The sequence below is a fragment of the Carassius gibelio genome, chromosome A3 (genome assembly GCF_023724105.1).
Source record: "Carassius gibelio isolate Cgi1373 ecotype wild population from Czech Republic chromosome A3, carGib1.2-hapl.c, whole genome shotgun sequence".
NCBI classification, from domain to species: domain Eukaryota; kingdom Metazoa; phylum Chordata; class Actinopteri; order Cypriniformes; family Cyprinidae; genus Carassius; species Carassius gibelio.
Window position 1 is genome coordinate 11,079,156 of NC_068373.1, and position 15,634 is coordinate 11,094,789.

Below are 15,634 nucleotides of genomic sequence, written 5' to 3' on the forward strand. Positions count from 1 at the left end.
GGAAAGACATTAGATGGATCTTAAAAATCTAACGATGACACAGAATCCACACAGCTGCTTCTAGTTCAATAAAAACAAAATAATAAATTTAAGATTAAAAAAAACAAAAAAACATCTTGTTTCATAACAAATGACGTTAAGCTGTAACGTGCATAGGCTTTACATGGTGACTCATGCAGTCACTACGCTGCTTTTTAATGACTGAAATTCGCTCAACACTAAAGCTGAAGAATGTTTTCGAATAGTGTTGGTAGCTTTGCATGTTATGCAAAGTAGAACGGGAATGGGGAAAGATGATAAAGGAGAAAGGGATAAATATGGAAAGCTGTCTTAAATTGTTATCAGAATGGCAAACAAAGGTAAATGCAATTCTATAAGGTAAGTGATCCTTAGAAGGTCAAGAAACTAAAACTACACAAAGTAAATGTTGGTGGATCTGTAAATTTCTTAAGATGAGTGTATATATTTTTTTCATTTAAAATGGCAATGGCAGAACGTTGGCGTGGGCCTAGCAGTTTGTTAAACAAACAGCAGATGGAGGCAAGTTCAGGAAATCAAAATAAATAAATAAAGTCATAATTTTGTCCAATTCTGTTTGGTGACAATAATGTAGGGCTGCAAAAACTAATTGATAAAATCGATGATATAAATCATTAACAACGAATGTCATTATCAATTATTCGCGCGCACAGAAAACATCCACCAGTCGCGTCGAATTACAGCAGTGAGTAGCTCAAGCTCTATGGACAAAATGCATCTAAAAATTGCGGCTGAAACTGAGTGAGCTTCTGCAGGAAAAGATGCGTGATCCAAGCTGCCCGAAACATGAGAATGCTTTATTTTAAACTTAAAACTAACGCATTAGCGTTAAAGTAAAATTTAGGTTTAAAAATCAAACATGTAATTTAAGTATTTTATGATAGTAACTCTAAAATGATAACAGCGTGTGACTGAATATAAATTTAAGATGGTTTTTTTACATTTACAGAATAACTGACAGTAACAGGTTACTGTGTCCAGAGTGAATGTGTTTGTTTCTGCAGAACTTTCCTCTTACCTGTTAACACTGAGTTTGTGTTTTTCTTTACTAACTTCTTCATTATCTTAATTTTTAATACAGGGAATTAAATTGTCCTTTGTGCGTTTGTCTATTTAAACTGTCCAGTTAAACTGCGCTTTATAACTCTTTTACAAATAACGTATAGCATAGAGATATATTAAGCATACAATACGTTTTCATAGAATGCAGTTGGCACATTTGTTTGAAGGACAGCATAGGGCAGGAAGTTGAATAGTGTGTTTTTTTAAAAAAAAGGAAAGATGAATAAAAAAAATTATTAATACAAGAAAATAATCTGCCAATTAATCGATTATCAAAATAATTGTTAGTTGCATCCCTACACTAATGGCACAGAAATGAGCAAACCTTCAGTTTCAGTCGCTGCAATAAAAAGACAAAAAATCGTCTTTGTAAAAATCGTCGCGTTTCATAAAGGTGGGGCATAGAGCAACAATAATGTGCAATATGTGGAAGATAATGCGTCTATTGAACCTTAAACCACATAAACGCATTGCATTACACCAAAAATGCAAAATAATGTTCTTTTTAGCAACATCATATAACCTCTTTAAAGAAGACAACAAGCTGTAATTTCTCACCTGGCCATAGGGGTTGCCCTCTTCATCACATTCCCTCAGTTCAATGGCTTCGTCATCATCATCATCCTCCTCCAAGTCACTTTCTGTGCTTTCTCCCTTCAACTGAACCAGACGTTCAGAAGGGGGTGTGGTCTCGCCAGAGCTCTCTTTGTGTAGCCCCTCCCGTACATGATCAAGCCCCTCCCCTCGCTCGTCCTGCATCTCTGCGGTTTCTGTAAGCTCCTCCTCAGTCTCCTCAGGGTGCGTGGGAGGCTGTCGTGGAAGCTCCACCCCTTTAGTGAGGATCTGAAAGGAGGTGGAGCTTGTTACCAATTTTGCCTAAATAGCTGAAACTGCATCAAATATCTCATGCTAGCACATAAACCTTATTTAGCTGGTAGTGTTTCTGTTTCTCGAGGAAGTGCTGGTGCTGCTGTTGCATTACGAGGTGCTGCAGGGCCTGTGGTGTTTGAGGCAGGGGTGCTGATTGTGTACGGCTCAGTGGCCGGTGCCTAGGCAACTTATTCACTGTACGCATGTTGCTGGTCACTCGCTCACCCGTTACCAGCGGAGATTGTCCGTACATAGGAACTGCGTGATAAAGATCAAGACGCAAAAGTGTAAGCTGTTACACCTACACATCAAACTGATAATGTTCACTGTTTTTAACATTCAATCTTGGAATTGTAGAACCGTGACTTTTGACATTTCTTGTTAGCACATTGCAGTCCTGCCCTATAAAACCTGAAACGTACTCAGTGCAATTACATGAATGTAGACTATTCTAGCTACACAAGTTTAATTTCAAACATTGTTGTTCCCAAGGTGGACATTAGCATAAATATCAGATTTCTCTTTCAGGTCAACTATTGGCAACTCATGGTGGAGCGACACCAAATCTTGCAAAGTAAATAAAAAATCAGTTAAACTGTAAAAATATACATAGCTAAATACATGAATAATGAAGAAATAATGTATGAAAGTATGTGTACCTGCGAGAATTGCACTCTGTTGGCGAGCCTGCTCCAACAGTAGGACGTGCTGGAGCAGTGAGGAATGGCTACTGTGGCTATTAGAAGTGGAAGGGGGCTCGGGGTCATGGGGTGCCCCAGTGGGAAGGCACGTCGGCAGGGATGATGTGCTGATGAACTTTCCTGTCAGTGCCCCACCTTGACGCAAACTCTGGATTGCCTGCCGCTCTGCCTCCTGCTGGGGACTGAGTTTCTGAGGAGCCTAGAGTAGAGAAGAGAATGAGAACTTAATCTTGGACTTGGGAACACTGAGCTGCTTAAAGCTGCAACAAAAGGTACCAAAGCCTACAAGGCTGTTTTCACCCATGGTTTGATTGCTTGGTCCAAACCAGAACCTGTTTGATTCCATCCCCTTCTAATGCCCCTGGTGCTTTCCTTTCGAATTGTACTTTTGGGTCCAGAATTGCAGTATGCTGGCTCCATCAACGAGAGCACCACTGTGAGAGCTTGTTTTATATACCAGGCATGGACGTAGAATATGCAGGGGATGTGACCTCCTACTTTTAATAAAACGTAAACTCGTCCCCTACACTTTTTTTGGGCAAGTGTGAATAAATATAGATTTAAATTCAAAGAGTTCAAAGAGCAAATTCTGACATTTATTTGTATCCAAAACAATGCAATATAAACATTGTGGCGCACTAAACACCCTCATGCAGTGCGTTTCATTCGTACTCATAGTCGGAGGGCACTCTCATTCAGAAAGTCCAAGACGGACTCATGGAATAATAACCTATGAAATGCCAGGAAATCCCTAATATCGACAAAGGCATATATCTATCACTGTAGCTAAGCTGAATAAAAAACAGAAACGTTTAGACTGATGAAACATGAAGACAATAAACACATTTGATTGCGGTGATATATTGTTAATTGTGGTTTTTTTTTTTAATTGTGTCATCTCCAGGTTATAAAAAGCATCTGAATAATGTAGTGCTAACTGACATATTATTTGTTACAGTAGGCAGTAGAAACTATAAAATATATATTTTGCCTTATTCTGTGATAAAAATGGAAAAAGTGAAAAATAGGACAAATAGCATTCAAAGTTAACCAATTGTAAACTGTAGTGTAGTTCACATGAACCATACCCATGACTGGACTGGACTGTGAAAGCATCCTAATGATCTAGCAAGCCCACTAGGGTTCAGCCTACACCACCACTTGCTTCACTATCACAAAGCCACCAGGCTTTAGCTGAGGAGACTCACCGTGATGTGCGCGTTGGCCGGCAGTCCAAGAGAGATGTTGGGCAGAGAGGGAGAGGTGTAGAGGCTAAGGGGACTCGGTGTCCCATCTCCAGTCAAAGACTGATGCAGAGAACGTAACTGCTGCCGAAACACAAAAGGAGAGAAAGACGTGAATCCCACAGGACAAGCAACAGACCTATCTTTCAGGATGTACACTTCAAACAGCACAACGAATCTGTTTTATCTCAGCAAGGCATCCCAGACAAGCAGTTTCGGCTTGACTTGATCACTTGAAAGCATTCTTCTTTGGAAATCCTTACTAAGTTGTATTTCTGATGGGGAAAGCAGCATGTGGGAATGGATTGTCTGTATTCGGGATTGGTTGGGTTCCATTTGAAGAAGACAACAGTTGTAGTTGCCACGTTAAATAAATGAGCTAAGCAGTTATAAGGATAGTTAAAATGGGTTTTGCATTGACCCATTTTCTTATTTCTAAAGAGTAAAAAATGACCCAAAAGAGAGCTATGTGAGAAATACGGAGGTGTTTCTGAGTGCTTGTAATCCCATCATCTGACCCTATACTTGGAGTGCAGCCATTTTCAAAGCCAAAGAACAAAAATTAATGGTTCTTTTTTACAAGGCAACATTTATTCATCCCCAAAGACCCAATTTAAGCCTTTCATTAGAAGCTGTTCTTACAACATACGTCATTCTCACTCCGATTCAAAGGATACACTCAGAAAAGACGAGGAAGTAAAAGACAAAGCGGACATTTCGTGGCAGAGCGCCCTACCTGCAGCAAAGATGATGTCAGCATTCTATTCTTCTTTGAATTTATCCATCACTTCTCTCAAGGCTGTATTGCTAGGCTACAGAGGCTCTGGAATAGCAATCTAGGACTATTTTTGGGGAGTGGTACGCAGACGTTGCATGCTGGACAGAGCTAATGAGATGATTTTTAAGTTATTTCCACTGGCGCCTATTTGAAGGGATTTTTTTTCTCTGGTTGCATTGATGAGACTGACAAAGTTTCTTTATTTTTTCTTTGACAAACTCCAGCACACTTCATCCTCTATCCCATCCACTGGCAGTAACGTAACATATTAAAAGACAGTATACAAAGAAAAAAAGTGTAAAAACAACCAAAAGTGTACATCAAACAATGAGTAACTGTTTATATGGTAAAGATATCACAATATTCATTGACAAATGAAAAACATACATACTGTAGATATTACTATTATAATATATATATATATATATATATATATATATATATATATATATAAATATATAAATATATATATATATATATATATATATATATATATATATATATATATATATATATATTTAAAAAAAAAAATCTCTTTCTAAAATGATTTTCTCTTTCTTGAATGATGCTATTGGACAAGGGGATATTGTTGCGCTCAGATGAAGGCTAGTTGTAAGTCCAGTTGCGTAAAAACCAGTAAAATGTAGAAGAGACTGTAGATGGTTCGCACTCTGTTTTTCAGTTTTTCAGAGTGCGAACCATCTACAGTCTCTTCGAATGATACTATTTGCAAAAAAATAAAAATAAGTCTGATGTTTGTGTATTACAATATAGAATAAATACATAAATTACAAAATCACAAGCTGCATGTAAACATTGTAAATGGCATTATTTGTTTAAAAAAAAAAATTGTTTTGCATTTAATATGCTGGTCATCCAAAATATAACACAAACTGGCTCATTCATATTCATGTTCCTTTCCTGCAGCTTCAAGCCCCTTGTGAAATGAGCAAACGCAATTTCACTCTCTCTGGCTCTCAAGGTTAAGGTGATCCTCAAGACTAGCTATTTAGCATGCAGGGTTGACCCCAGGCAGCTTCCTGCTGTCCATTCAGAGCAGCTGTGGCCATTCTTTTGCCTACAGATATAACTCACTGCAAGGCTGACTCTCGGAATGTGTTTGTATTTTGTGTTGTTGTTGGGGATTAGCATACCAGTGTTATCCCAGGCCATAACAAGTCTCTGTACAATAGACTGTTTCCATAGAAACAGTGTCATTATCTAGGTGAAGCCAATTTATTGTGTCTTTTTTCCATCGCTAATCTATTGTGAACCGAGGGGAGTGCGAGAGCAGAAGAGAAGCAAATGTGTAGGGGGTAAGTCTCTCACCTCAGCGTGGATGTTTGGGACGGATCCGCTGGAGCCATTCTCGGCAATGGCACAGTTAGAGCTGTTCGGAGAACTGGGACCCGAGCCAGGAGCACTGCTGCACATAGAGGACACTGAAACATACACACATTTCAACAATCACATTTTAGCTGCATCGTTAGAAAACGTAGCTGATGATTTCACAATATTTTGTGATTGATTGAAGCAGTTTTAATTTATCAGCAGGACGCTAAGCTGTTTCCTTCCTCCGAGCTGCATTTATATTAACATCATAGAAATCACACAATTCCTATGTGTCCATTATTTCTCACACATCTGACTGCAGTTTCTTTTTTTCTTTCACAGGCCAATTTGAACACAACTCAGGTGCTGATATAACCTCAGGATTACATCTTCCATATAAACTCTATGTTTGTGAAGCTGAATGCACAACTATGCCGAAACTGAGTGTTGTTTTAGTGAATATATATACATTTCAATAATAAAGTATTCTTACATTAATAAAAATAATGAAACAAAAGTAAATAAGTTAAAATTACACGATAATGTCAAATTTACTGAATAATTTTTGTGCACAATTATAGCGTCGTAGTACACACACACAAACATTTGTGTGAGTGTGTAGTATTTTATGTAAATGTCTTTTCCAAATATATTTTTTCATGAAAATATATTTAGATGCCTTTATACTTAATGCAAGGGATCTGTCAAAGATAGATCATCATTCTTGGGAGAGTCCTTAGCATAAAAAGGTTTGAAAACCTCTAGCCAGAAAGTGTAGTTCTTGGTTCAAACCTGTTTTAATGCCTTCCTTGTCCATAACTCATGAAGTTATGCAAATACTTCTGCATTCTCACATAAGATTTACCTGAGATCTCAATCGCCCTTTTCTTGAAGGTGCTGATCACAGTACCATCTTTCCGTCTAAGAAGAGGGCTGCTCCTCCTCTCAGCGACCTTCTGTTTTAACCGTGAACGTACCTTCAGATTGGGCTCAGAGGCTGAACAGAAGAGAGAAAGAAAAACAACCCAACCACTTAGAAAAGAAAAGGAAAACCCTGCATGATTTGAGCGGTCACCTTTGCAAAGCAAAATGTACTACTTATGCTCAGGGGCATGCTCAGAATCCTCAACCCTAAGTATGAGCAATTATAATTTATTAATAAGCACCACAGTCTGTATCTGTAGCTGTGCATCAGGACCATGGACAGCAACCACCAATCCCTTCCCGCTTCTCTCTTTCTCTCACACACTCACTGAGCTATAGATAAAAGTTATATTTACAGTGTTCCCCATCATATCTCTTGTTTATTCTGGAGATGCCGGGCCAAATTAAACTAACAGAAGTAAAAAGGGATTTGAAAGAGATAGAGAGAATAAAATAAAGATATTGGGGCAATTATCTAAACCCGGTAAAGAGGCTTGACTGAGCCATATGTGTTTTTCTGGACCCCTTTGTGCGTCACAGCCACACTGGGCACATAGATCAGAAAGGACTTTAGCCTCTAATGCTATCAGTGTCTTTAGTATGGATTTAATTAGATTTAAAATAAAAGTGTGAGACGAGGGGGAGGGAACTGGATGGAAAGACACACAAACTGAGGACACGTTATGTAAGGAGATTGCTGTGGTGTTGACATAACAGTGGTAATATGGAGTAAGTGCTTCTCTCATGGTAACAGACCTGTCTGTGATTTCATTATCAGTGAGCTGAAGTCCAAGCTCACTTGTGTGTGTGTGTGTGTGTCAGTTCTATTATAGAGAGCTTTATAAAGCAACGTGGGTGTGACAATTTAAAAGATAGCCATGTGTAGAAAGCAGATAGCAGATGTGTGTGTGTGTGTGTGTGTTTGCGGGAACAAACTCACTGAATCTGTGTGGGAGTTTTGGAGTATGGCTGCCGGCTACGAGAGTGAACAGCAAATGACCAGCAGTACAGTAAAAAATTCTCAAGTCGAAAACATGTCAAAAATGATTTGAGACAAGGTTTGAGGTGCTTCTCGCTATCTGAATATCTCACAAACAGACTAAATTGGGTTTCGTTAATAATGTCAGCAGGCTTTGTGAGGGTTAAACTGTGGAATAACAAATCTCATTATTGTGTGTGAAACCATTTTGTCACTAATTAAGGCAGGGTTATTAAAAATGAAAACCATAAAAAAAATAGAAAAAACATTATCGTTACTTGAAACAAAACAAATGTTAAAAAATATAAAACACTTTTCTTTCAGCTAACATTTCTCAATCTTATTTAGTTTAACATGATGTACCAAAATAATAATTATAATATATATATATATATATATATATATATATATATATATATATATATATGACAAAAACACAGGACAAAGAATTACTACAGTTTTAAAACCCAAAAGTACTATTAATGAAAACTATAACAGTTTTGCAATGGTATTAAAGTAACGGTACTCTAAGGTGTGTGTTTGTGAGTTTGTGCTGTTCTGATGACTCATTGTGACTCACACCTGCAGACTCCTCACTTCATCCCTACACACACACACACACACACACACACACACACCCTTGCATCCTCTGTGACACCTCTGCACTGTTAAACAGCTCAAACTTCTCCACAAAAAATAAAATAACAAAACGCTGGTGATAACAAAATAAAGACAACAAAGATAACTACATTTGCAATTTTCTGAAGGAAATACAAGGGCTTGCAAAACAGAAAAGGAGAGTGTTTACTGGTAAAATGATCCAGAAAAAGAGAAGACAGCCAGAGGAATGGGATAAAAACGACCCAGCTGACATCAACAGCTGAAGTGAGAGGAATGGTATGAGATCATCACTAGAAGTTACATTCTTACAGTGTAAGTCCATGAGTGACTTTCAAACCTTAAAGGTACACTACCATTAAAATGTTTAGGGGGAGGTTAAGATCTTTAAGATGTTAGACATTTGCTTTAGTGTTGGGCGATATGGTCATTTTTTTCAAATCGTCCTATCGTCAGCCCGTGAGATCGACGATATTATCGTGCAAGGGTGGAGTAAGAGAGAGACTCTTTGTTCTTGTCATAGCATAACTATTTGGTGTTTTAAACCGAGCAGGTGTGCGAGAGAGAGCCTATGGAATCACCAGTAATCAAAAAAAATGCTTTCAAACATACTGATAAACTAATGGAAAATATAAAAATACTGTATTTAAAACAGCTAGTTCATATATATAGTTGGGCGCAACTGTCATATATCGCGTGTCAAATTTGCCACATCTGCGCACGGAAGTTATCAGTCAATGGTGAAAATCGATAGCAGCTTTCATTTAAAGTCCAACAGTTTAACACTAATATTGGACATAAACGAACACGTTAAATATAAAGTATTCAAAACAGGTAAGTTGATATATTTGGAGTAAACTAACTGTGGCATTAAATTCAGTTAGTGAGGGCTCTTTAAAATATTGCACATATACAGGCTGCTCAGATTACTTGTTAAAGTGCAATGAAATACCTTATATCTGCAGACGATGTACGTCTGTTTGTGGATGGAGACTCATTCACCAGCTACAGGCTCTAATCCTCATTTGCGCGTGTGTGTGTGTGTTTGTGTGTGTGTGTGTGTGTGTGTGTGTGTGAAATGCAGTGCTGAAGTGAAATAGCTGGGCAGTGTGATAGCCGGATTATTATATAGGCCGCCCAATAAAAATAAAAATTATAATAATCATTTTGAGCCTATGAGAATGAGGCTTATATCATCTTGACTATCAACAAAGATATCTGCTATCGTCAATATCTCTGACTATCGTCGATACACGATACTATCATCTATTGGCACAACCCTAACAATTGCTATCGTCAATACTTCTGACTATTTTGAACACTAATGTAAAAGTGTGAAGTAAAAAACACAGCTCATTTCATATAAATAGGAACAACTACTCACCGGTCTTACGGAGAGGGAAGTCATCCTTGCCCTCATAGGACCCTAACAGTGGGGGGAGTTTATAGGAGGGTGGCGTGCCCGGTGTGTTGCTCTGTGGAGGGGAGCTCTGCTCCAAGGACGCATGGTGAGCCCCCCTAAAAAAACAAGCACAGTCCATTACAAAGACTCATCTATCACAATTCAAATGAGTACAAATGAGACCCATAAACATGATGTAACATCAGTATGCTCATGTTATGGATGAACTCATTTTACATCATACTGCGGAAAAATAGTGCACATTAAACTTGAAAAATAAAGGTGTATTTGAATTGGGTTTACCAGCCCAGAATAAGGCCGAGTGATATGGACTAGCAAGGTTTCGCTCACCAGCACTTCTGGGAGAAGGAATGGTTTAGTCCACCAGGACCAGGTTCCTTTTTATTCAACAGGAACTCCTGCAGCTTCAGTTTGACCTCAGTACTGGCGATGGCACCTGAGAACAGAGTCAAAGCACATCAAAAGTCATGTCTGACTGGAGGAGAATGATATCCATATATCTATATATATATATCTATACACACACACACACACACACACATATATGCATATTTAGCACTAAAAATAATTGTTTTCTATTTAAACATAATTAAAAATGCCATTTATTCTATTAATATCAAAGCTAAAATTTCAGCAGTCATGACATCATCAATGTTGAACATGTTTTCTGTGCTACTTAATATTTTTGTGTAAATTGTGATGTGAATAAATAAGACATGATTATGTTTCAAAATATTTTGTAACATTATAAGTCCGTAAAAAAAAAGTCACTGAGCCCAAACTTTTGAACTGTACTGTATAACTGATCCAAAATAAACATGGGTACATACTGTATGTCTTACAGAGTCATGTGAATGCTGCACATAATAACTGCTATGTGTGCACTTATGAGGTTACTATGAGATACTATGTAGGCAGCAGGAAGCTTAAAAGGTTTTGGAAATGATCCAATATGTTAATTTTGTGGTGCAATAATACCTAGTACTGCATTCAGTTTTTTTTTTTTTTTTTTAAGTGTAAACAACAAAAGATGAGAAATAACAGAGCAATTTGTGCCTGCTGTGCTTAAACAACTTCAAGGGATATCCATGACAGTGTGTAATTATAGCAGCAAACAACAATAAACATTAGCTGCGTACTGCTCTGCAAGGTGTTGATTCATTGAACTAAAAGGTGAACAGTGTATTTGAACAATTCACATTTTAGAAATTAGCATCAGAATGATGAGCGGCAACAGTGTCGTCAAATTACTTCACTGTAGATCTATTGTAGTGTATATATAATGGATGGATTAATAGAGAGATGCATACTCTCTTTGCCCTTCTCTTTGTTACGTAGCATGATGAGCTGTTGCTCCAGTCTCTGCTTCTCCATCTCTTCATGACGCTGCTGTTCCAACTTCATCTTCTGCTCCAGCTCCTGCTGACGCTTTGCAGCAAGGATCTCCTGCTGTTGCTGTTTCAGAAGAGTTCAGAGGTCAAGAATCCAAGTTCAAGGGGATGATGTATACGGAGAGGACAGAAAGAGACATACCTTGAGATGTTCCTGTAGCTGCACTTCATGTTGGCGCGTCAAAACCTCGTGCTGCTTCTGGAACTCGGCGAACAGCAGCTGTTTCTGGAGCTCTTGTTGTTGTTTCAGCAAGAGCAGCTCGTGCTGTAGCTGTTTTTCCCTCAGCGTCGGGTCCACAGTGCTTAGCGTGCTCAGACGCGGGTCTGTACGCAGGTCCACTGCCCCTCCGCTACCTCCACCCTGATCTCCTCCACCTCCCACAGGGCTCTGCATCCCAGAAGGTAACAAGGTCTTCACATCCACTGCTGGAGAGACAGAGAGATAGTCAAGCAGTGAGTCATTAGAATTATAACCTGTTAAATTCTTAAAGGTGAACCCTGAAATTTATGCACCACAAACAGAATAAGGATTGTTTCCCAACAAATATATTTCTCAGCAACTTCTTCTGCATAATTAAAACTGTTTATCTTTTCGTAGCAGTTTTAGCTACAAATAAGTAACAAACAGTATTAAAAAATAGTGTCTTCATAGTAATTTGAACACATGCTTGGCTTGCAGGCTACAAAGTTAATCTTTTTTTTTTTTTTAAGGAATTAAGACTTTTATTATTACTTTAAGAATACATAAATCTTATTAATCAAAAGTGACAGAAATCTTTTGTAACATTGTAAATGCCTTTACTATTTAATTTTTTTTTTCTTCCGTTATCAGAGTTGGATCCTGAAATAAATGTATCTGTTTATTTTGTAACGGGACACTTCTGCATAAGTTTAAACTTGTTCCCTTAACCTCTTTGCCAGTACTGCTCAAAATAGTCTTACAATCTGTTTAGTTACATAATCAAAGACCATGGGTGTATTTGCAATTGAGACGGTACTATTTAGTTCATGTAAGATGCATCTGTAAACCAGCTTTATCCAGGAAGCACAGCATAGAAAAATACCAAAGTTGGCGTAAAATCGGTGTAAAAGGGCAAAAGTTTCGTTATAGGTCTTGAGGAAAAAGTAATGGTCAAAGTCTGCCTTATGTTAGGGCACTGTACCAGTGAAGAGGGCATGCCATAGTATTACCGATTGGGGAAACCAAGCGGATGTCCTGATGCTCATTCTAAAAAGCAGTCCAACCAATCACTTTTTCTCCATCTCTTATATTAACAATAGCACCACTAGCCACAAAACTGAGCTTCCCAAAGCTTCTCAGCAAAGGTGTTTGGCCCAAGTGATGTACTAAAAAGGCCCCAAAAACCCATCATTCCTGCTTTTGTTGGCATTACTTTTATTGTTGCACTTTTTTCCCCCCTCTTTAAATAGTCTTTTTAGTTTCACTGCAATAATGTGGCATTAATGAGTTGCCATGGGAATAGCGTTGCGTTTTCTGCCTCTTGCGCAAGTTAGTTTAAGCTCTCTCCAAAGGCATTCAGTCAAGAAACAGAGTGCTCCTATTAAAGATGAGTGTGTCATAGCTGCTTCTGAACTTTAGTGTGAATCAAAAGTAGTGAATCTCTGATGTTGGGAAACAAAATGGGTTTGGACTTGACTCTTATTTCAAGAAGGGTTTAAGGATTTGCATTATGAGTATAGAACTACAGTATAATATATAGGAATTATAAGGAATAAAATAAGGAATTCTCAATGAATTGCTGTCTGTGAAGTAATTTTGTGGACTGACATAAACAGTATATTAACTTGCATGCTATGTGTTAGGCCGAAAATTACAAACAATAATTATATTGCTTACATATTAAAAGGTTATACTGTATACTGTGGGATTGTTTTATGATAAGTATGTAGGGTAGCAGATTGTAAATATGCACTTAAACATATAACCTTAAACCTAAACATACACTATAGCTTTGTATTAATATAGTATTGTTGTATATTTGTGTTCTTATATAATAGGGATATGCTGGTATCAAATTTTCCTATTGTGATTAATTCCTAATGCTTTTATCATGGTGTTATCACGATATTGGCCATAATACAGTATAACAGGTTTAATAACTTTTATCTTATAACAAAAACAACTAAATACTTAAATACAATAAAGCAATACAGAAAGACATAAAGTTAAACATTTTGCACAGATTGCAAAAGGACAATAAAGGACTTTAAAGACCAATCGGTATCACTTTAAAATAATACCTCATTAGTTAATCTTAGTTAATGCATTAACATTCACAATAAGCAATAGCTACAGAAGTTATTAATCTTTGATAAAAAATACAAGTCTTAGTTCATGTTAGCTCATTAAATTAAACAGTTGCAAGTTTCGATTTTAACAACTTGTTATTAAATATTGGAATTTTTCATTGGCAGTTTATGTTAAATAATGAGTTAACTAATGTTAACTAATGAAGCCCTAATGTAAAGTGTGACAGAACAATAAAGAATCAAAACATTTTCAGACATCTAGGGCATGTTGTAGTCCAGATTAAAATTACAAAAATAAGTTTGAAAATGAATAGCCTATTAAGTCTAAATATTTAAGTATTTGGCACTGTGATGAACTCCATAGCAAATCTGACTGGCTATTAAAATCTATTTAAATAATTTTTAGAAAGTAGCAGCTGCTTTATTTATGGGGTTTCCAGGGTAACGGCTGCTTTTTCTGCAGTTAGCGCCATCTGCTGTCAGAGAGTGAATGTGCTTTCATTCAGCACGTCTCTCACATATTCCCCCAAGTGCTTCTCATGCGTTCTTGTTTACATCAGAGAGCACACATGTCTTTCAAGCAGCATATTCATTACCGTAAATGTATACCGTCAATGCAATGCAAAGTCATTTTGGATAAAGGTGTCTGCCAAATGGATAAATGTATTGTGACAGCCCTAGGTAGCATTCAGCATAACTCATTACCTTCATCATGGTCATCACATTTGTTACAATATTAGCAAATAACTGAAAAAAAAGGGCAATACTGGCACAACAAACATGAGTGTTTTTCACTAGAAATTGGTATATCACGTATGAAGCTATACTTCGTCTCTTCAAACTCCAAAGAGTCATCATGGTGTCCTTGAGTCTGCAGGGGTCTCAAGGGTGAGGTAGGATAGCACTATGCAGTGCCCCCTCACTGCTGAGAACACATTAACCCACAAGTCACTCAATCTTTACCATAGCCCGGCTCGCCCTTCCAGCATCGGCTAAAGTTTACCAACATGCTAATGATCCGTTTTTTTTTTTTGCTGGATGCCTGGCGGAAGCATTCGGCTTACTTGAAAATCAGATTACTCCCCTTTTATCAGTCAGGGGCTAAAAATAGCCTTCCTCGAGCCCTCAGGCCAATTGACTGTGTCAAGCCTTTGACGTCAGAGCCTGGCCAGTCGAGGTCACCAGGGCTACCGCTCCTGTAACTGACCAGATGAGCTTAGCATAGACTTCCCTAGACACATAGTAGTCTTCCAGGAGAAAAACAGGGTGCTTCCCATGTATGAAGTTCAATGGTGTCCGCAACAAATGGCTCAAAACATTAGCTAATGAAGTACTCTATAAAAATTCTGAATATACAAGATAGGCAGTTCAGGCTTCAGGGGCTGCATGCAAAAACAAACAGACTGCGTGAACACCGTAGTCTGATTCACAATTGAATGGAAATGGGAGACTCGATGACTTAACTATACTTTTAGTGTCTGTCAAAGAAAAAAAGAAAAATCAAATTTTGAATATTCATTGATTAAAAAAATAAATCCACATTTTGGGTCTGCATCAGCTGCCAGGCAGTCTTATCAGTGGTGCACAAAATGAGACAAAGATGAAAATGTCATTGCATTTTAATGCTTTTGTTAGCCTGTCCAGTTGAACCCACTAGATACGCCGCTGCTATGTTGTTCATACAATATATTGCGGAAAAAAACAGAGCATTAGTGTGAAGAAGATGTTGTTTACATCAAAACCGAAACCAACCGTTGGTAAACCCATATTTATCACATTTTCAAGAGGGACATCTATCAGCATTGCACTTGCATTTAGCACAAGAGAGTGACATGTTTAGAAAGCCATGTAAAATTAATGTAAGTAAAACTTTTAAAAAACACGTCTGAAGACTTTATGGTGGTTTTCCAATATCCCACTGTATCTCATGTTTTTAAATGAAGAAAGTAGCCTACTCTTTGTGATTGGTTTTCGGTCCTTTGTATTAAACTATACATACATG

The 15,634-nt window shown here is 37.7% G+C and overlaps 1 protein-coding gene across 5 annotated transcripts in view; it reads right to left on the reverse strand.

Annotated features, from left to right (window-relative positions):
* The window catches only part of LOC127946556 (histone deacetylase 5), a 70,674-nt gene that overhangs the window by 14,718 nt on the left and 40,322 nt on the right, over positions 1 to 15,634 (reverse strand). For 3 of the 5 annotated variants that reach the window (XM_052543251.1, XM_052543236.1, XM_052543220.1), the window contains 10 exons: positions 11,504 to 11,787; positions 11,281 to 11,425; positions 10,301 to 10,406; positions 9,932 to 10,065; positions 6,892 to 7,023; positions 6,024 to 6,136; positions 3,881 to 4,000; positions 2,631 to 2,871; positions 2,024 to 2,229; positions 1,660 to 1,944 (listed from right to left, as the gene is read on the reverse strand). In XM_052543251.1, the coding sequence (XP_052399211.1) occupies positions 1,660 to 1,944; positions 2,024 to 2,229; positions 2,631 to 2,871; positions 3,881 to 4,000; positions 6,024 to 6,136; positions 6,892 to 7,023; positions 9,932 to 10,065; positions 10,301 to 10,406; positions 11,281 to 11,425; positions 11,504 to 11,755 (1,734 nt within the window). In that variant the 5' untranslated portion in view covers positions 11,756 to 11,787. The remainder of the gene's footprint in view (positions 1 to 1,659; positions 1,945 to 2,023; positions 2,230 to 2,630; positions 2,872 to 3,880; positions 4,001 to 6,023; positions 6,137 to 6,891; positions 7,024 to 9,931; positions 10,066 to 10,300; positions 10,407 to 11,280; positions 11,426 to 11,503; positions 11,788 to 15,634) is intronic. The other 2 variants (XM_052543243.1, XM_052543228.1) reach the window with 2 other exon arrangements.